This window comes from Ictidomys tridecemlineatus, chromosome 6 (genome assembly GCF_052094955.1).
Source record: "Ictidomys tridecemlineatus isolate mIctTri1 chromosome 6, mIctTri1.hap1, whole genome shotgun sequence".
In the NCBI taxonomy this organism is placed as follows: domain Eukaryota; kingdom Metazoa; phylum Chordata; class Mammalia; order Rodentia; family Sciuridae; genus Ictidomys; species Ictidomys tridecemlineatus.
The window spans coordinates 55,782,713-55,807,386 of NC_135482.1; the positions used below are offsets into that span (position 1 = coordinate 55,782,713).

The 24,674-nt window shown below is 42.4% G+C and overlaps 3 protein-coding genes across 8 annotated transcripts; 1 reads left to right on the forward strand and 2 right to left on the reverse strand.

Annotated features, from left to right (window-relative positions):
- Positions 1–230: 230 nt before the first annotated feature.
- On the reverse strand, positions 231–10,755 carry Tsfm (Ts translation elongation factor, mitochondrial). 2 transcript variants are annotated; one of them, XM_013363087.4, is made up of 6 exons: positions 10,596–10,755; positions 10,146–10,319; positions 9,305–9,433; positions 8,481–8,603; positions 2,733–2,820; positions 231–817 (listed from the first exon to the last, which is right to left on the reverse strand). In XM_013363087.4, exons 1-6 carry the CDS (start codon positions 10,638–10,640, stop codon positions 411–413), a joined length of 966 nt encoding a protein of 321 aa, XP_013218541.1. In that variant the 5' UTR covers positions 10,641–10,755; the 3' UTR covers positions 231–410. The 2 variants fall into 2 exon arrangements, with proteins under 2 accessions (XP_013218541.1, XP_005335763.1); XM_005335706.5 differs by having other exon boundaries at positions 10,584–10,755.
- A 150-nt stretch (positions 10,756–10,905) lies between these two features.
- On the reverse strand, positions 10,906–21,484 carry Eef1akmt3 (EEF1A lysine methyltransferase 3). Of its 2 annotated transcripts, XM_040280404.2 has the most exons (4): positions 21,300–21,484; positions 20,758–20,982; positions 20,529–20,640; positions 10,906–13,123 (listed from the first exon to the last, which is right to left on the reverse strand). In XM_040280404.2, exons 1-4 carry the CDS (start codon positions 21,330–21,332, stop codon positions 12,732–12,734), a joined length of 762 nt encoding a protein of 253 aa, XP_040136338.1. In that variant the 5' UTR covers positions 21,333–21,484; the 3' UTR covers positions 10,906–12,731. The 2 variants fall into 2 exon arrangements, with proteins under 2 accessions (XP_040136338.1, XP_021589215.2); XM_021733540.3 differs by lacking the exon at positions 21,300–21,484 and having other exon boundaries at positions 20,758–21,292.
- Positions 20,986–24,647, forward strand: Mettl1 (methyltransferase 1, tRNA methylguanosine). 4 transcript variants are annotated; one of them, XM_013363088.4, is made up of 6 exons: positions 20,986–21,170; positions 22,304–22,467; positions 23,354–23,538; positions 23,628–23,741; positions 23,892–23,993; positions 24,154–24,647. In XM_013363088.4, exons 2-6 carry the CDS (start codon positions 22,323–22,325, stop codon positions 24,271–24,273), a joined length of 666 nt encoding a protein of 221 aa, XP_013218542.1. In that variant the 5' UTR covers positions 20,986–21,170; positions 22,304–22,322; the 3' UTR covers positions 24,274–24,647. The 4 variants fall into 4 exon arrangements, with proteins under 4 accessions (XP_013218542.1, XP_077909371.1, XP_021589214.1 ...); XM_078053245.1 differs by lacking the exon at positions 20,986–21,170 and adding an exon at positions 21,198–21,369; XM_021733539.3 differs by lacking the exon at positions 20,986–21,170 and adding an exon at positions 21,411–21,700 and having other exon boundaries at positions 23,670–23,741.
- Positions 24,648–24,674: the final 27 nt, after the last annotated feature.

Sequence of the window (24,674 nt, forward strand, 5' to 3'; positions counted from 1 at the left end):
TAAAATAATAAACAGCTAAACTCAGCAGGGAGTGGTGGCACACGCCTATGATCCCAGTGGTTCAGAAGATGGATCACAAATTTAAGGCCAGCCTCAGCAATTTAGCAAGGCTTTAAGCAACTTAGACCTTGTCTCAAAATTAAAAAATAAAAAGGGCTGGGGATGTGGCCCAGTGGTTAAGTGTCCCTGGGTCCAATCCCCCAAGTATTATGCAAACAAGGAAAATCCAGTAGCATGCAAACAAGGAAAAAATATTTTATTTATTAACTTTACCCCATGAACTATATAATTTCATTAAAAATTCAGTTGACAAATTCTGGGTTTGAAGAGGCTTGAGCAATTTCTTCTTTTTGTTATGATGTCCAGAAATAAAAATAAACATTTTCTTCTAAGTCAAAAGTGTCTAGAACCTATTCAGCCTCTATTGCCTCTTCAAGTTCTCCACATTCAAACCGCACAAAATCTACTACAGAAACTCCATGGGGCTGCACATATTGTCCCAATGTGATGGAGGGATCCAGCAAGTATGGTTGGGACAGCATCTTGGTCTCTGCCTCTCCCCCAGGTTCATCATCCAGGGAGCCAACAGAGAGAGGAGCCATGCCCACCACATGCTGCCCAAGGCGGCGGCCAAGGTCTTCAAGGTTTGCTTTCTGTTCAGGTGTCTCACAGATGACCAGGGCCCCATACTTCCCCAGTACCAGGTTGTGGAGCGAGGGACTGTGCATTGCTCCATGGACATAAGAACCAACGTAGAACCCAGATGGCACCTTCACCCATGCAGCTCGTTTAAGAGTCATGTTTTCTCCGAGTTTCCCTATTAAAAACAAACAAACAAACAAAAAACAACACATCACCAGAATATGATACCTGTGGTGATACTAATATATGCACAAAGAGTCTAAATTTGGAAGGTGATCCTTCCTCAAAGATATATAATTTTCAGTTTTGTTTAAAGAGGAACAGGGGCATGGTAGGGGAGTACTTGAAGAAGCATTATGTGATAGGTATTCTAGTATTTAAAACAGAAGCTATGGTGTCACAGACACAGTCTTAGTTCTATGTCTTGCTAGCTATATGACCTTCGGCAAGAGACTTAATGACATAACCCTATTTACTAATTTATCAAGCCTTAGTTTCCTGGTCTATAAACCTTCAGGGTTATAGAGAGAAATAAATAAGGTGATATATGCAAAAGTATTTTATTATTGTAACTGGCACATAGTGAGCACTTAAATGCTAGCTATTATTAATACATTAAACTTAGGTTTAGACTAGTGCTTAAGTAACCCACCCAACAGTACATGGCAGAGCTGGAATTAAAACTGAGATCTGGGCTGTGGATATAGTTCAGTTGGTAGAGTGCTTCCCATGTATGCACAAGGTCCTGGATTGAATCCCCAGCACCACAAAACAAACAAACAAACAAACAAAAAAAAAACACCTCAGATCTGACTCCAAAGCAAATATGTGATTTTTACCACTGAATTACCATCCCTACCCTATAACCATAACTGACATCAACAACTCCTTATTGTTCACTGTATCAGGAAAAGGTCTACAACTAAAAGTCCCAGAAAATCCAAAAGCCATGTCATCTGATAGTTTTGACTTCCTCTCCTTAAAAACAAAAGGATGACATTATCAGAGTTATGAGAACCAAAAACAGATTGCAGTTTTCTCCTTTCTCTCAGATGCCATTCTCAGAAGTCCAAATAAACCAAAAAGTAGGAAGGAGCAGGAGGATAAACAAAGTGGTCAGGATAAATATGTCTGGATTAACCACAACTAAAGCTAAAAGTTATGAAAAGGGAGAATCCAGAAACCAAATTTTAAAATATCTTAAAACATCTACCCAATTGTTAATTCCCTGAAATTGACAAGGCTGATGCACCCAGTTCTTCCAGAATTTCTTAATAAGTTCTTCCAGAATTTCTTAATAATAATTAATTTCTTAGTCACCTATTTCTTAATATGTAACAGTCTGCTTGTTCTCATCTAGGACTCACTGGAATATCATAAATACTTATGATCTGATAAAAACAGAACTAACGTCTTGACTGGAAACTGCAGAGGAGCAGAAAAATCCCAGTAATTCCAATCCCAGCCCTCTTTCCTTCCTCCACTAAGGATACAGAAAACAAGCAAATCCCTGTTACTCCCACCATAATGATCTAGATTTGATTTCCAACATCAGTGAGCTCTAAAAGAACATATCTTTACAAATTCAGAACCAGATATCTTGAGATCAAATTCCTAAAAACAATGACCCTAAAATTTCCTAGAACTGTTTATAAAGAAGAAAAACTTACTTTTAAAGTACTATTTTCCCTATGTCATATAAAGAGGTAGTCAATTGGAACTTAGCCACACTTTGTTTGGCTGGCACAATAATGAAAATAATTTTAGTTTGCAAACAGTTAAAAACTGAGATTTCTGCCTATAATTCTGAATTCTTTTAAGGAATCCAGTAATCACTGGAACTCCATTTACCCTACTATATAACAGGTGGCTAGAGTTTGGTGCTAGTGCTAGCTTCAGCAGAGAAGCTCTTCAAACTGCCTATTGCTCCCTAACACCTAACACAACCTATTTCTTACATTCATATCATCTGGCTCTTGATGAAAGGCACAGGAGCTTGCAATTCTCCATGGAAATATTCGAGGAACAGCAAAGATACCAAAAGATCTAGTCATTAATTTCTAGTTTCCAGAATCCTTACAAATACTTACCTATTGCTAAGGCCAATTGATCCTTGAGAGAGCGTTCTCTGTCAGGCCCAGCTGGAAGTCCAGAAAGCTCAGAGGAATTGAGGAAGCCCTAAGTGCACAAGAAAACAAACAAGAATCAGTTTTGCACTATTAAAATTATTAATAGTGGCAAGGTGGCACACACCTGTAATCCCAGCAGCTTGAGAGGCTGAGGCAGGAGGATTGCAATTTCAAAGCCAGCCTCAGCAAAAGCAACACACTAAGCAACTCAGTGAGACCCTGTCTCTAAATAAAATACAAAACAGGGTTGGGGATGTGGCTCTGTGGTCTAGTGCCCCTGAATTCAATCGCTGGTACCCCCCACCAAAAAAATTATTAACAGGCAAAAATAGTCTATTTCTAAGAAAATGGTTAAGATAACTAAACAGAAACAGATAATATTTTCATTAAGCCAAAAATGTTAACATTGATAACAGGCCAGGTGTGATGGCACATATCTGTAATCTCTTTTTTCGGCTTGGGAGGCGGAGGCAGGAGGATTGCAAGTTCAAAGTCAGCCTTAGCAACTTAGTAAGGCCCTGAGCAATGTAGAGAGGCCATGCTTCAAAATAAAAAATAAAAATGAGGACTGGGGCTGTGGCTCAGTGGGTAAATTCCCCTGGGTTCAATCCCTAGTACAAAAAAAAAAAAATGTTAACAGTCTTGTTTTTATGAATTATTTTATCACTATACTATCCCCAATTCCATTCCACTCCCATCCCCTAACCTAACTTCTTAAAATATAAATTACTAAAAACCAGGCTCAATATTTCCAAACATTAAACCTAGGAGAATTACAAATTGCTGGTGAGAATGCAAAATATTCCAAATCCAATGGAAGAAAATTAGATAATAATTAACAAAATTACATATATGTTTACCTTTTGACCCTGCAGTTCTGTTTTTGACATTTTTCCCCCTTTTGGCACTGGGGATTAAATCCAAGAACACTTTACCATTGAGCTTCATTTCCAGCCCTTTCTTAATTTTTTAGTTTTCAGACAAAGTCTGAGTTGCTGATGCTGGCCTCAGTTGTGATGTTCCTGCCTCTTCCTCCTGAATACATGGGATTACAGACATGTTCTGCCATGCCTGACAGTTTCTAAGAATTTTATCATACACTTAAAACTAGACATAAGGGTTAGGATTATAGTTCAGTTGGTAGAGTGCTTGCCTAGCAGGCACAAATCTCTGGATCAATCCCCAGCACCACCAAAAAGAAAAAATAAATAAATAAATACCTAGATATAGGTACATATGTACAAAATTATTCATTAAACAATTATTTCTAATCATGTGGGGTTTTCTTTGTTTGTTTTTTGCAATATATAATACTGGGAATTAAACCTGGAGTGCTCTACTACTGAGCTACATTCTAAGTCCTTTTTATTTTCATTTCGAGACAAGGTCTCACTAAGTTGACCAAGTTGACCTCAAACTAATGATCCTCCTGGCTCAGTCTGAGTTACTGGGATTATAGGCATGTGCTACCACACCCAGCTCTAATCATAAAATTTTGAAATCAGAGCTAGGTCTGATTGTGCATGACTGTAATCCCAGCAACTTTGGTGGCTGAGGCAGGAGAATAGCAGATTCCACGCCAATTCCATCAACTTCGCAAGGCCCTAAGCAACTTAGCAAGACCCTATCTCAAAAAGGGCAGGGATCTAGTTCAATGGTAAAGCACTCTGGGTTCAGTCCCCAGTACCAAAAAGGAAAAAAGGAGTATTTTGGAATCAGCCTCAATGCCCACAGAAGAATTGATTAAATAAACTATGGCATATCCACACAACAAATTGCTATGCAGTTGAAAAAAAAAGAAAAAAGAAACAGAAAGATCTCCAGGAACTGCTATAGAGTATTTCTAGGATATATTATTAGTGATAAAAGCAGATTAAAAGTATATATAATTCCAGGATTACACTTGTAATCCCAGTGATTCAGGAGGCTGAGGCAGAAGGATCACAAATTCAAGGCCAAGACTAGGGATGTAGCTCGGTGGTAGAGCACTTGCCTACCATGCATCTGGCCCTGAGTTCAATTCCTAGCACTGCAAAAACAAACAAAAAAACAGGAAAACCAGTTCAAGGCCAGCTTCAGCAACTTAGAGAGGCCCTAAACAATCTAGCAAGATCCTGTCTCAAAATAATTTTTTAAAAAGCACCAGGGCTATAGCTCAGTGATAAAGTACCACTGTGTTCAATCCCCAAGTACCAATAAATAAATGAAAGTATACATAGATGGGCCTGGTGGTGCATGTCTGTAATTCCAGCAACTCCGGAGGCTAAAACAAAAGGATCACAAGTTCAAGGTCAGCCTAAGCAATTTAGCAAGGCCCTCAGCAACCTAGTGAGAGCCTGTCTCAGAATTAAAAATAAAAAGGGTTGAGCTCAGTGGTAAAGCACCCCTGGGTTCAATCTCCAGTACTAAAAAAGGAAAGGATATATACACATTATATCATCATTGTAAGAAATATCTGTGGGGGGGGAATATATATATATATATATATGTATGTATGTGTGTGTACATATATATACACACATGTTTAACTTTGCAAAAAAAAATACTGAAAGCATAACCATAACCCAGTGAAGTTGGTTATTTATAGGAATAATGAAAACTGGATAGAATGGGGAGTAGGACTTCTGGGTATACTTCTTTTCTTTAAATAATTTTAAGCTTTTGAAACTTTGTTAATGTTTTCCATAGTCAAAAATCAAATCAAATTAACAAAGATCTGGGATGAAAACAAAAACTGACTAAACAAACAGAAAACCCCAACTGTATTTCAAATGACTAACATAACCTCAAAGAATGGGGGAAGAGGACAACGCTGTAGCACACACTTATAATCCCAGCTACTTGGGAAGCTAAGGCAGAAGGATCACAAGCTCCAGGCCAGCCTAGGCAACTTAGTGAAATCCTGTCTCAAAGGAGAATTTTTAAAAAGTTTGGGACATAGTTTGGTGGATAGAACTTTCCTGGGCACAATCCCTGGTACCATTAAACAAGAATCATGGGCTGGGGTTGTGGCTCAGTGGTAGAGCACTTGCCTAGCATGTGTGAGGCACTGGGTTCAATCCTTAGCACCACATAAAGCAAAATAAAGATATTGTGTCCATCTAGAAAAGAAAAGGACTCCTTGGAGAAGTGGCCAATTCCATGATGGGGCAGGGAAATAAACCCAGAATATTTTGTTATGCCAAAAAGAAGGTAATACTCAGAAAATAATAAAGACATATCAAAAAGACATTAAAGCCAGCTTGTACAGGTTTGATTTGCACTGGTCAAATTCATAGATTATTATAGCTCAGTGTAGACAGCTTGCCAACCCCCAGTAATCAAAAAATAATTAAAATTAAAATAAGAATCCATGAGTCAATGTTGGTACTAAGTAAATCATTAAATAAGGAAAAAGAGGGGGGAAATTCTAATGGTAGAATGCAACTAATTAGTGCATACAGAAGAAATTATAAAAGAAAAATAACCATTAAATGACCATTGTAGTAAAAACTGATCCTGGCAAGAATAATCAATGAATGCTAAAACTAGCATTATCCAAAAGTCTTCTGAGGAACAATTGAGTCTCAAAGAATCTCTCATACATATTATTTGTCAATTAAAAAGAGGAATGTGGCAACTACAGTGGAGAAATCTGGCAAATACTACCTTAACCAAGGGATCAAAGTTAACATCACCAATAATGAACCCAACAGTCACTATGTGCTTTGTCATGTGATGATCTGAAAAAAATACTATTTGATATTCCTATAAAAAGGAACGATAATATGTATATAGAGATAAAGCAAATGCAGTAAAATACTAACAAATGGTGTATCTGAACAAAGCGTACACTGGAATTTATTGCAGAACACTGGCAACTTTTATACAAGTTTGAATTTTTTCAAAATACAAATTTTTTTAAAAAAATTAGACCAAAAGAGAGAAAAAAATAGATACAGAATTTAGGGGGATGCCCATGGTTGGTGGTGCACACCTGTAACGCTAGCAACTTGAGAGGCTAAAGTAGGAGGATCCCAAGTTGGAGGCCAGCCTTGGGAACTTAGTGAGATCCTCAGCAACTTAGCAAAACTCTGAAAGTAAAAAGACTAGAGATGAAGTTCAGTGTTAAAGCATCCCTGGGTCAATCTCCAGTACCGCCTCCAAAAGTAAAAAAAATTTATGGGGATGGACGTACAGCTCATAGCATAGCTCAGTGGTAGAGCACATGCCTAGCATTTGTGAGATCCTGGATTTGATCCCTAAGCACTTGTGTCTCTAAAAAGGATAAGAATTTATACTTCAAGTGATCCATCTATGCATATAATTGTAAAAAAAAAAAAAAAAAAAAAAGAGTGTTGTTAGCCAGGCACAGTAGCGTTCCCTGTATAATGTCCTGGGTTCAATCCCCAGCACCCACCCAGCACCCAAATAATAATAAATGCAACACAGTTTTCATATAATATACATTTTTTTTTTAGAAAGAGTGAGAGAGAGTGAGAAAGAGGAAGAGAGAGGGAGAACTTTAATATTTATTTTTCAGTATTTGGCGGACACAGCATCTTTGTCTGTATGTGGTGCTGAGGATCGAACCCGGGCTGCACGCATGCCAGGCGAGCGCGCTACCACTTGAGCCACATCCCCAGCCCTACATTTTTTTTTTTTTGGTACCAGGGATTGAACCCAGAGATGTTTAACCACTAAGCCTCATCTCCAGCCCTTTTTTATTTATTTTGAGATAGGATCTCACTAAGTTGCTTAAGGCCTCACTAAGTTTCTGAGACAAGGTTTGCATTTATGATCCTCTTGTTTCAGCCTCCTGAGCCACTGGATTACAGGTATGCATCACTAAGACTGGCTAAATGACTTTTTTTTTTTTGGTGGTGCTGGCGATTGAACCCAGGACCTTGTGCCTGCAAGGCAAGCACTCTACCAACTGAGCTATATCCCCAGCCCAAATAGGACTTTTTAATTAATGCTGTAACAATTAACATTTACCATACAATCTCAAGAGAAGGATAAATAAGAAAAGAAATAAATGATAATGAACACACAAAAAAATGTAATTGAGTGGTTGGGTCATTTTTGTCTTGACAATAATACTGGATCAAAGGTAGACTAATTAATTCATTCCTTTACCCTTCTATGAATCAGAATATGTTTACTATCCCAAATTGTGCTTCTTCCAATCTCCCCACTTGGAAACACTTTCCTCAGGGCATTCCAGATTTCTGAATAGGAAGCCTCAGATGGTTTTGCTTAATTTGAGTGATCCCATCCAATGGACATTCATTCATTCATTCATTCAACAAAGGTTTACTAAGCTCCAATTGAATGCTGCCCCCACTTCTCTTTCACCAAAGATATAGCAGTGAAAAAACAAATTCATGAAGCTTACATTCTATGGGGGGAAACAGACAATATATAAGTAGATAAATGTAACATATGGGCACTATAATAAAAAAATTTTAAATAAGGCAGAATAAGGAGAAAGAAAAACAAAAAGGAAATACACCTCCCCCAAAGAGATAACATATAAGCAGCAATGTGAAGCAAGAGAGTGAAATCAGAGATTTTGGGGTAGTGGGGGTAAAAAACAGACAAACAGCAGGGGCTGGAGGTTTAGTACAGTGTTAGAGCACATACTTAGCATGCACAAGACCTTAAATTCCATCCCCAACACCAAAACAGGAACAAATGCAGCATGCTGAAGACAACCTCCAAACTCACTTTACTGTACGTGGAGAGTTGATCCTTTAGGCTCCGACAATGCAACATGGTTCCCAGGGCTACCTGCTGGACCAACTGTTGAAATTTTAAATTTCTGGAAACAAAATCTGTCTCACAGTTTACCTGTAGGGATAAATGATGTTGTATAAGTTGTTTACTGATTGTTTCTAAAAGTGCCCTAAGGTTGTGCAGTAAACCAAGATGTTGATAGAATCAGCTTCAGACTCAACAAAAATAAATGACTCCAGAGTTTTAAAGCTTCAGTTCCTCTCTTGTTTAAGGCCAGAAACTAATGAAGTGATTCTTTCTGTGCCAATGAATTAGCACAAACATACACATTCAGAGGGGGGTTCCATAATGTTGTAAAGGGCTCACTACAAGTTGACCACTTGCCTATGGCTGCACACCATAAACACCTCATTTCTCCAGCCTCCTTCAATTCCAAATCACATTTGCTATCACCCTGCTTACTCTAAACTAATTACACCTACTTCTTTTCAAAGGCCCCAAAACCTCCTCTAAAACAGATACTCTCTACTATCAACTAATTAATATAGTTACTACTTTAAAATATAAATTTTCAGGAAATAATGACAAGGTACAGACTGCACTAGACTCACATTTAGGACTAATATTCTAGACCACACCTGTGCATTTATATACTTAAATGAGTCCCTAGCTAATAACTAAGGTCTCTAAAGTTTAATTCCAACTACCCTTTATGATTCTCAAACAAATTTCTTATTTTAGAATGCAAAAGGTCAACTACAAGCCTTACACTGAAGGACCATCTATTACTGATATGTGAAATTCCAACAACTTACCTCTACTAATACAGTAGTATTTCCTTCTTGCAGCAGCCCAATCAGTCCTTCTTTAGTCTTTCTCCCACTGAGCTTGGTAGCTTTGCTCCAGCCCTCCTTCTGGGCCTGCTTGTGAAGCCAGATCTCTGCCTATAAATTGGAAAGAAGAGCAGATGATAAAGTCACGGAATTTATACTGAATGATGTTCTAAAATATGTTCAAGTTCCCGGATTCTTTATGCTTCCCCTAAATTCTATAATTCTAGTGGCAGTACACCACTAAATGCTGAGTATAGACTGCAGAAACTGGTGCTCTGTACAATTTTAATCTTCACAACCACCCTATGGAGAAAATGGTATTATTTTCATTATATAGACAAGAATGATTCAACTATGGGGGCTGTGCCAGTGGCTCAGTGGTAGAGTACTCATCTAGCATGCTTGAGGCACTAAGTTCAATCCTCAGCACCACATAAATGTAAAATAAAGACATTGTGTCCATTTAAAAAACTAAAAACTGAATATTTTTTTAAAGAATGATTCAACAATAAAAGATTAATTTAAATGTCCACAAAGTATTGATGTGAAGGCACCATAATTTGAGTCCTAGAGGGTCTGACTCCTGAGTGCACACAGGTCCATGCGGCAGAAAACACCAAGCAGTCTCGCATGATATAGGGTTCGTTAACCCTGGGTCAATTTCTCCCCACTAACACAGGCTGAGGTGGTTGTTTAAGCCAGAATGCCACCTAGGTTTCTGCCGTTATGGGCCACTGGTCATCAGGTCTCACCTACGCTCCCCAATATCACTTCTCCAGACTGAAGTTGGACCCTAGTACCCTACACTGCATCCCCTTCCAACCTTTTTGAGATCTCCACCACAAGTTTCCAGAGCTTTCTTGCAATTTACAAAGGAGTAGCCTGTTTTCTGCCGCAGCTTCATAAGGAGCTCCTTGCTGGAAGAAGAGGCAGACAACCAGGACGCAGCGTGAAAGGTGTGCCGTGGCTGGGGCGACTGAAGCCGAAGGGACCCGGCCTGGAAAGGGTGAGAAGACAGGGATGAGAAGCCGGAAGCAGCTAGGAGACGGGGAGAGGGAAGAGAGCACGTCAGCTCCGAGGCAGCCTTAGGGCTGGGGAGACAAGGACAGGGCAGCGACTGGAGCTGGACACAGAAGAGTCAATGCCGGTGGAGGAGGTGGAACCAGGTTGAATGCGGGTCGGGATAAGGGAAGGGGTGCGCTCCGGACGCACAGGAAAACTACAAGGAAGGCAATGTGAGCACCGGGCCAGGTGTCCTCACCGGGAGACTCACTGTCCGCGCGTCCAGGAACAAGCGCAGCGACCGCAGCAGGGACATCTCGCCAGCTACGGCTCACTCCCGCCCGCTGACGTACGGGCCAAACGACCGGCTACGACGTGGCGGAAGGGTCAAAATTCTTCCCCAGAACGTGGCAAACAAGAGTGGCTCCACCTGCTGGCAAGAGGAACATAGTCGCCTCCATTCAGCTTAAACTTATGGAGACAGCATAGATTCAGACACTTCACAGGGAGTTATCCGCGACAGGAAAAATAAGAAAAATCAAAGGATAAAGTTGTCAAAAATAATAATGTAAGACGGATGGTTGACACTTGTTTTTTTTTTTATTAACAATGTATTTTCACATTCATTTTCCACTTACGACTCATGACAAACTCCCTGAGGCAGGTAGATGGGTAGAATCCCTCCAATAAACTTAGCAAGTATTTGTTAAATCAGCAAAATATCTGTGGAACACTTGTGTGCCAGGAACTGTGCTAACCTTCGGGGAATTAGACATGAATAAACGAACCACAGCTCTACCCTCCAAGGAAATCCCACAGTGAGAAAACAAGGATAAGACAAATGTTCACACAAGTCAAAGTAAGGTCCCATAAGAGGAATAGTTAAAGGATCTCAGAGGGAAAAAATCGCATTCAAACAGGAGCTGAAAAGCTTTTTTTCAGGAAAGAGGCAAAAAGCAAGATTTTTTGACAGGTAGCAATAGCCCTTCCAGGCAGGGAATCATCATAAAGACAGAAGAAGTCAGGAACTCTTGTATGGATTTAGAAAACAAAGAATAGACCTTTTACAATCTGGTCAGAGGCCCAATACATGTAGGAAAAGAATGGAAAATGAAAGAGAGAGGTAAATTGGGATTAGATGGAAGTACTAAGCAGAGGAGCTTGTTCTTGCTTTTACAAGCAGTGGAAGCTAATCAGAGCTGATTTGGAAGATTCCAAGTTTGCAGACTGGCTCCAAGGCGAGAGAAAGTGGCAGAGGGTCCAGAAGAGGTGACTATGTGCCTAAGCAAGAAGAGATCCTGGATCAGAGAAGCTAGCATGAGAGGAGACAAAAAATGAAGCAAACACATTAGAAAAGAATGACTAATGGAGCTTAGAAAGGAAAACCAAAGGTGAGAAGAATCTAGCACTTAGTCCATGTTCTGCACTGCACTATGTTCTGATATCAGAAATCCAGCTCTGAAAAGGAAAAAGAAGCTATAGCCCAAAAGACAGCTCTGCTGCTTATCCCCAGCTTCAGGATTGGGAGGACCTGACCCAGTTAGAGCCATGACCCTACCAGATTATTGTTGGGGTGTGAGGGGGTACTCCATAGATTTTAGATTTGGGAGTTTGAGTTTTTTTTTTTTTTTAGTTGTATATGGACACAATATCTTTCTTATTTATATTTATGTGGTACTGAGTTTTGAACCCAGTGCCTCATGCATGCAAGGCAAGTGATCTACCATTGAGCTATAAACCCAGTCCCAAAGATTTAGGGTTTTGTTTTTGGTACTGGGGCACTTTACCACTGAGCTACATCCCCAGCCCTTTCTATTTTTTTTATTATTTTTTTAAAATTATTATTCTTTTTTGGGTGTCCCAGGGATTGAACTCAGAGGCACTGAGCCTATTTTGTATTTTATTTAGAGATAGGGTCTCACTGAGTTGCTTAGTTCCTCGATTTTGCTGAGGCTGGCTTTGAACCTGCGATGCTCCTGCCTTAGCCTCACCAGTTGCTGGGATTACAGGCTTGCACCACCATGCCTGACTAGATCTTGGTTTTTTAAAAAGTCCATTCTGTATAAATAGGACTGGAAGTCATCAGTGACAGTCTCACTGCAGCCACTGTTCTCATATCTTATTTACCTTCTTTACTTTTAAATATCCCAGGGACCCTTCCAACCTCCTTTGTGCAAAACCCCTTTACGCTCTAAAAGCCAATCCTTCTAGGACTCCAGAATTCTTAGCAAACAAACACCTGCCTTCATCTGTCCAAGCATAACTGAGGGAACAAAGAAGGAAGTAGGAGAGAGACACCAAGGAAATCCTCTTTTTTTTTTTTTTTTTTTTTTTTTGGTCCTTGTGTTTGTGGCTCTGGAGATACAGCTTTGGAGAAATGCAGTTCCTTTACTGGAATGGAATGACGTCAAGCAGGTCTTGGTTCCCTGTGCCTGGCCCTATAGATGTTGACATTCTTATCCTCATCCCGCTGGGCCAGCTCAAGTTGGAAGTGCTGGGGAAGAAGGTGCTGAAAGAAATTCTCTGTCCCATGTTCCTCTCTCATCTTGGAGGCCAGGTAGATGGTGCCATGATGCCCACACAGATGTTGGAGGGTTCCCAGTAGCAGTGGGAAGGTGGGCTCCATGTACACGATATCAGCCCCCAGCACTATGTCATAGTCTCCAGGGAAGACATGCTGATCAATCCCCCAGGACAAGGCACAAACCTGGGCCCGGCCTCCGGCTGGCACGTTAGCCTGGACATTGCCCTTGATCTGCTCTAGGGCCACTGGCAGGTCAGTGATGGTAACATCCCCCCCTGAGAGAGAGCAAGGAGGAGAAATGCAAGTCAGAGGGACCAACCACCGACTCCTGGTTGGAAGGTCCAGAGATCTCAATGCCTAGAGGGCAATGTCTTCACAGCCCAAAGTCCACACTTTGACTTTTAGTTGCCCTAACATCCATCTCACCGACTGCTATTCTCATTACTCCACATTCTACAACATCAACATTCCCTCTGAGCTAATCTTCAACCTCTCTGCCAAACACAACAATCAGATGTCAGCAGAAGCCTGGGCACGACTGAGCTGGAGATGGGCTATGCACCTACCCCCACTGACACAAGCTGCCTTCAGGGATCTGGAAAGCTTCCCAGAAGACATGACCTCAGCTGAGCTCTAAAGGGCAAGCAGGAGTTAGTCAGGTGTTGCTTTCCAAGCAGAGGATAGTGAGTATGAAGGCCTGGCAGGAGAAAAGTATGACATGTTCAAAGAAGGCTGTAACTTAAAGGTTGTGGAACAGAAAAGTGTCAAGACATGAGAAAAGAAGACCATAACATGCTAAGGAGATTCAGGTTTCATAGAGGGCAATAGGATTTAAGATGAGAAGCAGGGCTGGGCATGGGGGTGCACACCTGTAACCTCAGCAGCTTGGAAGGTTGAGACAGGAGGATCGCAAGTTCAAAGCTAACAACTTAGCAAGACCCTGTCTCTGAATAAAAATATTTTCAAAGGGCTGGTGATGTGGCTCAGTGGTTAAGTGTCCCTAGGTTCAATCACCAGTACCAAAAAAAAAAAAGCAGGGTGAAGATCAGATTAGCATTTCAGAAAGCATTCATGCAATAAATTGAGCACCCAGAAGTGCTAAGGAGACAGTGGAGAGCAAAACAAAACCTCAGCTTTCCTTGAATTTTATTCTAGAGGTAGAAATGCACTATGTACTGCAAAATTAACTATTTAACTATAAATTAAAAATCATTATTTAACTATAATCATGATGAGTATTATAGAAAGAGATGTAGGAAATACTAAGGATGAATTCATTCATTTTTATCATGTGCTTATATGCCAGGTGTTGCGACTACAGCAGTGAACCAGCCAGACAAGTGTCCCCTCCCTATGGAGCTTACAGTCTAGTAGCAAGAAACAGATGACAACAATTAAAAAAAAAAAAGGGGGGGGCTGGGGATGTGGCTCAAGCGGTAGCGCGCTTGCCTGGCATGTGTGCAGCCCAGCTTCGATCCTCAGCACTACATACCAACAAAGGTGTTGTGTACGCCAAGAACAAAAAATAAATATTAAAAAAAAAAGGAAATACAATACACCATATGTCAAATGGTAATAAGTGTTATGGTGAAATGTCAAGCAAGAAAAGAAATAAGAAATGTCTAAGGATCAGGACAGGGAGTGTCATTTTAAATTGGATGATTGGGAAAAGTCTCCATAAGCAGGTTATGTTTGGGCAAAGACCTGAAGGCACCATAGAGCAAATCATGTGGATCTCTCAGGCTAAAGTCTACCAAGTGACAGAACAGCAAGCAAAAAGACCTTGAGGTAGGACTCTGGTGCCTGATGCGAGTGAGGAACAGTGTGTCAGAAGCTAGAGTAGAGAGTAAAGGGGACAACAGTAGGCACTGAATTATAGTCAGGGTCTTATAAGAAGATTGAGAAATCTGGCTTTCAAATTTCTGGGAAACTGTGGAAGAATTTTAAATGGAAGAAAGGCATAAACTGATTTAATGTTTTAAGGGATGTGTTTTGATTTCTGCAATTAAAGGGCATTAGGGGATTTGAACCTGGGGTACTCTATCACTGATCTACATCCCCATCCCTTTTTATTTTTTATTTTGAGACAAGTCTTGCTAAGTTGCCCAGGCTGGCCTCAAACTTAGTCCTCAAATTTAAGCCTCCTGCTTTGGTCTCCCAAGTTGCTGGGATTACAGTCATGTACCACCAAATGTATTTTTAATATATTCAAATATCAAAAGAATATATTTTTGAATATATTTTGGAGATAGAGTCCACAGGATTTGCCAATAGATTGAATATGAAATATGACAGAGAAAGAGGGAAAGTTCGGATAGTTTTCAGACATTTGGCCTAACTAGAAAACCAAATTGCCATTCAACTGAACAAATAATGCTACAGCAGGTGGTTTGAATAGGAAATTATAATGTCGTTTCTGGACACTGCATAAAGATACTGAGTAGATAGTCACAAACATGAAAAGGACATTCAAAGCCACAAAGTGTTGAGAGTGCTCAGGAGGGAATGTAGTCAGAAAAAAGAAAAGGTCAAAAGATTACTACCTGAGCTCTGGGGCACTCAAATTTTTAGTTGCGAAGATGAATAGCCACTGACAAAAGAGAAGGGAAAAGTGTGCCAGTCAGGCAGGCAGAAACAGGTGTGGCACTCCAGAAAACAAAGAAAGTTTCAAGGAGGAAGTGGCAATGTCAAATGCAGAGTCGATTGAGGTGGGCTGAGGACAGACTCCTGGGTTTAACAATACAAAGTTGAAAGGAAGCTCATAACCTTAACTAGAGCCATTGAAGTGAAAGGCATGGTGCAGTCTGGATTGGAATGGATGGAGAAAAAACATAGAAGAAGCAGCAGAGACAGTGGACAATAACTCTTTTGAGGAATTTTTTTTTTAAAAAAAAGCAGAGCAGAAAAAATGGCTTGGTATCTGGAGGGAGATGTAGGATCAGAGTATTTTTTTCTGAGATAGGAGAAATTATAGTATATTTATGTATGTATGTGTATATAATAACATAAAATATGTGTAGACAGTAGACATAATTATACATAGACATAATCACATATAGAGAGAGGGGAGGAGAATAAAACCCAAAGAGAAGGAAAAATCAACAATACAGAAGATGCTTGGGGGCTGTTGCTGGAACGGTGTCTTTGAGCTGGTGGGAAAATTTAGAATCTTTAGACAAATGGAGGGTTTGACTATAGCTAGCACAGTGTGTTGATCCATGATAACAAGGCAAAAGGCAGCCAGATGTGTTGGTGGACACCTGTAATTTCAGCCACTTGGGAGCCTGATGCAGAAGGATCACAAGTTTAAGGTCAGCCTCAGCAACTCAGTGAGACCCTGTCTCAAAATAAAATAAAAAGGGCTGAGGGTGTAGTTCATTGGTAGAGGGTCCCTGAGTTCTAGCCCTAATACCACTAAAAACAACAACAAAGCAGAAGGCAATGTATCAGACTCAGACCCAGGAGAATAGATGTTGCAGCAGGAGCATGTGGACATTTTTTGAGAAAATACAAGCAATCAGGAGATGGGAAACAAAGTCATCAGCTGAGGGTGATAGTGGAAGAGGCACTCAGTTTTGAAGAACAAGAAAGGAAGAAACAGATGTTTAGGGGAGTGGAAGAATAAGCAGAAAAGGGGAAGTGTAACAGACTAGCATTTAAGACCCACCTGTCAGTGATAGCAAATTTAAAATGAGACCAATGAGTACAGATGGATATGTACTAGAAAGGCCTAAACTGGCCTGGGGTGGAATTATCAAAGAAGATTTTCCTTGGAAGTGATAGTTGAGCTGAGCAATGAGGAATGTATATGCATTAACCAGGTAGCAAAAGGGTTTCAGACAGAAAGTACAGCCTGTATAAAGTCCCCAAGGAAGGGAACATCAAAGTAGGTTGTGGAACCAACAAAAGGGCAATAGCATAAAGAGGACAGGAAGGAAAGAGAAGAACAAAAAGAAGCTGGAGAGCTAGGTGCACATCTGTAATCCCAGCTCTCAGGAGGCTAAGGCAGAAGGATCACAAGTTCAAGGCCCTGTCTCAAAATAAAATAAGAGTTGGAGATTTAGCTCAGTGGTAGAACTCTTGTTCAGTACATGTAAAGCCCTGGATTCAATCACTAGTACAAAAAGAACCCACTAAAAGTTTTGGCATAGGGTTGGGTGTGATTATATCTGCATTTTTTTGGTATTGGGGACTGAACTCAGGGACACTTGACCACTGAGCCACCACCCCAGCCCTATTTTGTATTTAGAGACAGGGTCTCACTGAGTTGCTTTTGCTGAGGCTGGCTTCAAACTCATGATACTCCTGCCTCAGCCTCCCAGACTGCTGGAATTACAGGAATGCACCAAGGTGCCCAGTTCCACATTTGCATTTTGAAAGTCATTCTGACTGCTGAGTGGAGTGGGCAGAAGTCTAAGTAGGGACAAAAAGTCAAGGTAGGAAGACTAGTATGACTATGTTGCAGTCCAAGCAAGTGGTGATGGTGGGTTGGACTGGGAAGCTATCAGTGGATATGACAATACATGAAAAAATCCAGGAGATTTTTCAGGAGATAAAATCAATAGGACTTGAATAATGATATAGGGGTGATAAACAATGACATGTGAAAGGTGATGTCTAGGTACATTGGGAGGATGGTGGTTTGATTCACCAAAATGAGGAAGCCTGAGGGAGGATCACAGAATCTAGGTTGGGTATGCCAAACTTTCGCATAGGGAAGCATGAAGGCTCTTGTGAAAAAACAGGCAAGAAATGGTAATGGCCTGAACTCAACGTGGTGGGAAGTAGAGCAGATAACTGTGGAAGAGCTAAGGACATATAATGCAAGGACTGGATGATTACCAGGAATTCGAGGGAAAGGGAAAGAGACAAAATGACACTCATAGCTGGGTGTGGTGGCATACACTTGTAATCCCAGTGGCAAGGAAGACTGAGGCAGGAGGATTGTAAATTTAAGGCCAGACTCATCAATTTAGAGAGGCCCTAGCAATTTAGTAAGATCTGCTCTCAAGATAAAAAAATAAAAAGGGATGGGGATGTGGCTCAGTGGTTAAGTGCCTCTGGGTATAATCTCCAGTACCAAGAAAAGAGAGATAGACAGAAGATAGATAGATAAATAGATGGAAAGATAGATAGATAACACTCAGATTTCTAACTTGGCAACTTAACAGGGAGCAAAGGAAAAGAGGCTAGTCTGGTAGCAAGTGAAGGTAAGTGCATTATATGGATGCTTTTGGGGCTAGGATTGTGGCTCAGCATAGCACGTGCGAGGTCCCAGGTTCGATCCTCAGCACCACATAATAATCAATAAATAAAAGTATAAATAAATATAAATATATATATTCATATATATTAAAAATTAGTAAAAACAATTCACATCTTAAAAATATATATATGCCTGCTTTTTCTCCTGTTAATATAACTACCTGACACTTTTCCATTCATCCCTCATGGAAAAGTTGCTGTTGACATTCCCTGTTTTCACAATGTTCATCTCCTCCTCACCTAACAGAGCTCCCCCCATGATGGATTCCCAGGGAGTTAAGGTAGACAGGGCCAGAGCAAGTCTACTGGCTCTGTACATACATCACCAAAGCTCTTGAACAGCTTCCCCCCATTTTCTCCACTAAACCACAAGCTCCTTATGGAGTCCTGGAAAATCACTGTTGAATTCCCAATATCTAGCATGACTTCTGGCACTTAGGGAACTTGGAATACTATTGGTTGAAGGAATGCTTATCTCTGGGAAGACTTCCTTTAGCCGCTGGAACTGTGGCTCAGAGGTAATGCACTTGCCTGGAATGTATGAGGAACTGGCTTCGATTCTCAGCACCGCAATAAATAAATAAAAAACAAAGGTCTATCAACAACTAAAAAAAAAATTTTTTTAATTAAAAAAAAGGGGGGCTGGAGTTGTGGCTCAGAGATAGAGCATTTGCCTCGCATGTGCAAGGTCCAGGGTTTGATCCTCAGCACCACATAAAAATAAATAAATAAAACAAAGGTGTTGTGTCCAACTACAACTAAAAAATAATTATTTTTAAAAAATATTTCATTTAATATAGGAACCTTAACTAGGTTCCCAAAACCTAGTTTTGCTTTTATGAACAAGGGCATGCTAATTTGCATGACTTCATTCATATTTGTTTTTTTGGGTGGTTTTTTTGGGGGGGTACCAGGGAATGAACCCAGGTGCACTTAATCACTGAGCCACATCCTCAGTCCTTTTTTGTATTTTATTTAGAGACAAGAGTTGCTTAGGGCCTCACTAAATTGCTCAAGCTCATCTTGATCTTGCAATCCTGCCTCAGCTTCCCAGTCACTGGGAAGTCACTGGGATTATAGGCATGTACCACTGCTCCCTGCAGTTTCTATCTTTTTGCTTTCTGTGATTTCATGGGGGATTTGTCAATTAAAATTCTCTTTGGCATTTGGGAGGCTGAGGCAGGAGGATTGCAAATTCAAGGCTAGCCTCAGCAAGGCCCTAAGCAACTCAGTGAGACCCTGCCTCAAAATAAAAAATAAAAAAGGGCCAGGGATGTGGCTCAGTGGTTAAGTGTCCCTGGGTTCAACCCCTGATACCACTCCAAAAAAAAAAAAAAAAAGTTTTTAGATAATTGCTTTTCAGTGTAGGGTTTGTCTGTTCCTTAGATTATAATAGACTTTTTTTTTAGTTTTTGGTTCTTGATACAAGCAAACTTTTCCTTACCCTTTCCTTTTCCAAGTCTGCCATGCTAAATTCCTACCCCCACTTCCCAAAAACCCAAGGAATCTAACATATATTAATACATAATGAAGTCTAAAGCAGTCACAAGGTTTAATACCCACAGGTCACTTTTCTACATGATACCCCCACATATGCATTTTGACAGAAGACCACCTCCAAGCCAAAGAGGATTTTTTTGTCTTGTTTTTGTAATGGAGATTTAATTCAGGGGTGCTTTATTACTAAACCACATCCCCAGCCCTTTTTATTTTTATTTTTTGAGATAAGGTCTGGCTAAGTTGCTTAGGGCTTCACTAAGTTGCTTAGGCTAGCCTTACACTTGCAATCCTTCTGACTCAGCCTCCCCAGTCACTGGGATTATAGTCATGGGCCACTATGCCATGCCCAAAGGGGATTTTAATTGACAAACTCCCCCATGAAATCACAGAGAGCAAAAAGATAGAAACTATCTGGATTGGTGGCACATACCTGTTACCCCAATGACTGGGGAGGCTGAGGCAGGAGGACTGCAAATTCAAGGTCAGCCTCAACAATTGAACGAGGCTCAAAGCAACTTTAGCAAGACAATGTCTCAGAATTCAAGATAAAAAAAAAAACAGAAAGGATAGAGGATGTCTCAGTGATTAAGCACTCCTGGGTTCAATCATTGATACGCCTCCCCCCACCACCACCAAAAGTAGAAACTACTTCTACAAGATCTGCCCAATTTTTATTTCTTGCCCTCAAATCAACCATCCTGGGTGCTCTGACAGCTAATTAGTGCTTTCTGTCACAGAAGAAGGTGGCGGGGGTGGGGGTGGGGGTATGTAGGGGTGGGGGTATGTGGGGGGGGTTGTTAAAGAGAGGGACAGGGCTGAACCCAAAGCACTGCCCTCTCCCAAGAGTCCACGAAGTGACCATTTCTCCACATTCCCGTTCCCCAACCCCTCCCTCCGCAATGCCAGCTCACACACCCTGCAGCGCTGCCAAGATTCCCACGATGCCGGTCCCTGCGCCCAGTTCGATCACCTTCTTGCCTCGAAAATCCACATTGTGACTTTCGAAATAGTTGCACAAGCTCAGAGCCTATGAGGGGTGGGGGAGAGAAAAGAGAGTAGCAGAGATGACTCCATAGGGAAGACTAGGAATCGAGGGTCGGTGGTACCTCCCAGGGACCCTCAACTGGCATAGCCCTTTTCTCACCGAATCCCACACGCCTGCAGCCACCCCGAGTCGTGAACCAAAATTCTGCGTGATGTTCAGTACATGCCCACAGAAACAGAACCGGCTTTTCTCGGAGTAAGAGTCAGTAAAGAGGCCGACTTCGTGAGGGAACACTGACTCCGGCTCTGATTCAGGATCCCGGCGGCAGTTCGCCATCCGGCAAGAGAGTACATCGGAGCCACGGCGGGTGCTCGGATCCCGGGTCTGCGGCGGAGTAGAGGTTGAGGGCCGCCCCCGCATCCCCCGTCTCGGTTTCCCCGTGGCATCGAGCCCCGCCTCCCCGAGTCAGCACTCCTTTCTCCAGATGGACTTCCTGGAGGTGGAATGAGAAGCTGCCCCTCCTGCCTTGGTCCCTAGTACATACCCAACAGGACCTACTTAGGAACAGACAGGTGTGTGTGTGTGTGTGTGTGTGTGTGTGTGTGTGTGTGTGTCCTCGCCAGGGGGCTCGGGATCGGGGAGAGGAAAGAGAAACGTGCTTGATTCCACTGTAGGAGGCGAGGCCGCCAGATCCCTCCTACCTGTGGGGTGCACAGGTACCTGCAGCCAGGCATGGTAATCAGACCGTGCAGAAACAGCCTAAGAGAAGAGGTTGGTGCCCGGACTGGCCTTGCCAAACGGCTTAGAAACTAGCGGTGCGGAGGCCAGCTCGGGCACTCGACCCTTGAGCTCCTCCCAGCTCAGCCCAGTCGAATTTGCTCTTGGGTCTTTAAGGGGGCGGGACCTGCTTGCAGCATGCTTATGCGTCATTACCTTGCGCCTCGGCCTCGGTCTCCACGTGGATGCTGTGAAACCCGCGACCCGGCATCATGGCGGGAACCGAGACTGGAAACCCAGTGGGAGCTGAGGCCCCGCAGCCTCAGAAGCGCTACTACAGGCAACGCGCCCACTCCAACCCTATGGCGGACCACACGCTGCGCTAGTGAGGAGCCGGGGAGGGGGAGCGGAAAGAGGGCTGGAGCCTCGGAGCAGCCAGGGAGAGCAATTGTGCTGGGACTGTAGGGAGGATTGGGATGGACCCGGGAGAATCGACTGGGTGACGTCAGTTAGGGGGTGGATCGGAGAGATTTGGCTGAGGGCTGAGCTGGCCAGTTGGAAGGGGGCGTGCCAAATCTAGTAGCGGTGCCAAATCTGGGAAGAGAGTTACTGAAACTAGAGTGAAGAAGCAGGTTGTCGTTTCCGTCTTTCACTTTTGTTTGCTGGGTTTAACAAAAACAAAACAAAAAACCACAAAGATATACACAATCCTACACTCCTTATCTTACTCTCTCCTCGCAGAGCACACAAAATAGGAGGATCTCAGTGCCTTAGGCAGTCTCTAGAAGAAGGGGAACTTGTGGGCCTCATAATGGGCCTGTGATTCACACTGGGAGCGAGGGGGCTTTCCGTTGTGCCTACTAGGGTCTAGTGTTACAGAATTTTTGAGAAATCCTCCTCTGTATACTCCACCCATACACATGCAATACCACTTCTGAAAAATTGCATAACCAATATTCTTACATGTCTTATGTCTTTTTTCCTATAGCCCTGTGAAGCCAGAGGACATGGACTGGTCTGAGCTATATCCAGAGTTCTTTGCCCCACTCACTCAAAATCAGAGCCATGATGATCCAAAGGATAAGAAAGAAAATCGAGCTCAGGCCCAAGTGGAATTTGCAGACATAGGCTGTGGCTATGGTGGCCTGTTAGGTAACACTGGCTTTTTCTCTGGAGTGAGGAGGGGCCTAGATTCTGCTACTTCAGCAGGTTTGATGGGGACTACATGTGACCTTTCCCCCTTAAGACATTGGTGACATCAGTGTGGAAAGCCTCCCACCTCCCTTCTGGATGTGTGGCCTTTGCCTTGGAGAAGGGAGGAGGTTGCCTCAAATGCCTCTTAGAACCTCATTTGTTCTGTCTGGCCTCAGTCCCTACTTGAGCCCCATTTTGCCTGCCAGGTGCTGGGTCAGTGATCCGGTCAGCACAAGCGTCAGAGATTAGCTGCTGTGGTCAGTGATCCTAAACTGTCTTTCTCAGGGATTCCACCACTTTCCCTAACCCCCACCATACCTTCAACTAGTCACATTTTTTCTTCTCCACTCTTATGTTTTTGGGATCCTATTATACTGTCTTTATTGTTTCAGGTATGCATGTCAAGCCACTTCCCTAGTTTTAGATCTTCCCATACAGATAACATCCGATAGGGAGAAGAACATGGTACTTAGAGGTAGAAAACCTTGGTTTAAGTTCCAGCTCTACCCCTTCTTAGCTCTATGATCTTGAACATTTCTGGCCCTTAGAGTCCTCATCTTCTCAGTCTACTGTAGAATCTTATAGAAATTAAATAAGACCATGTATGAAATCACTGTGAAAACTGTAAAGGAAATTGCATATGTAACTCAGCCTTCCCATTGTAATCCTGGTGACAATTTTTGTATCTCCCTCAACTCATCCCCAGCAGAGAATAATTCATATAGGTATATCATACCCATTCTTGGCTTTGGTAGTTGTAGATTGAGTCCTCCTTTCTTGTGTTGACCCCTTTGAATTTCCACAAGTATGAGGTTGATGATCCCATTGCTATTTCTGTTTCCAGTGGAACTATCACCACTGTTTCCAGACACTCTGATTCTGGGTCTGGAGATACGTGTGAAGGTCTCAGACTATGTACAAGACCGGATTCGGGCACTTCGCACAGCCCCTGGAGGTGGCTTCCAGAACATTGCCTGCCTCCGTAGTAATGCCATGAAGCACCTTCCTAACTTCTTCCGCAAAGGCCAGGTGGGGAGGGGACCTGGTGGGTTAGGCTGGTAAGCAGGCCAGGCCTAGAGGCCAGGTCTCAACCTTGTTGGTGCCTATCTGTCTCACAGTTGACAAAGATGTTCTTCCTCTTTCCTGATCCACACTTCAAGCGAACAAAGCACAAGTGGCGAATCATCAGTCCCACACTGCTGGCAGAATATGCCTATGTACTAAGAGTTGGGGTGAGTTGGGAAGGAGGAGGGGTGAGTGGCTTACTTGGAATCTTCACTAATAATTAGTTGGAAATGTATTTAGGAACTTCCATCATCACTCTCATCATTTTGCTGCTCAGTTGCATACAGCCCTTACCTAGGCTGATTTTGCCTATGCAGGGGCTGGTATATACCATAACTGATGTGCTGGAGCTACACCACTGGATGTGCACCCATTTTGAAGGGCACCCCTTGTTTGAGCGTGTGCCTCTGGAAGAGCTGGTAAGTAAAGGGCCTAGGGGAAATGTAAGGATGAAGGTCCTTTCCAGAGTGCTTCTATACTCTTTGAACCCAGGTCAGGGCCAGGAGGATGGGATGGCAGTCTAGGGGTTTGGGAGTCTGAAAAGTGGGCAAGGACTTATTGGACCATTCCTTTTTCCAGAGTGAAGATCCCATTATAAGACATCTAGGCACCTCAACAGAGGAGGGAAAGAAAGTTCTACGTAATGGAGGAAAGAATTTCCCAGCTATCTTCCGAAGAATACAGGATCCTGCTCTCTAGGCATTGACCCCCAATTCTACCCTGCCTGGTCACTGACTGCCTACCCTACCTTAGCTGAACCCCATCTTCCAGGGACAGGAAAGAAGATCAGGCCTCTTCCAAAGAGATTGGGCCTTCCCACCTGAGCCTGGTGGGGCTGGGAGACTGCATTCTCTCCAAAAGTTGGGGAGGTGTTCTCACTTTCTCATTCCTCCAATGCCAGCAGAAAGCACAAGCAGATAACTGGGAAGGACAAAGAACCTTGGCCAGAGGAGACCTTTGGAAGGATGTGGGGTCTTGTCCTCCTGTAGTACTCCCTGCTCCTTGTGGGGACTCTCCTTATGTGGGATGCGGAATGCAATGTCCCACTGTCTAAACTGTCTACTCAGCTCAAATCATTTGTCCACTTGTGTTTTCTTTGC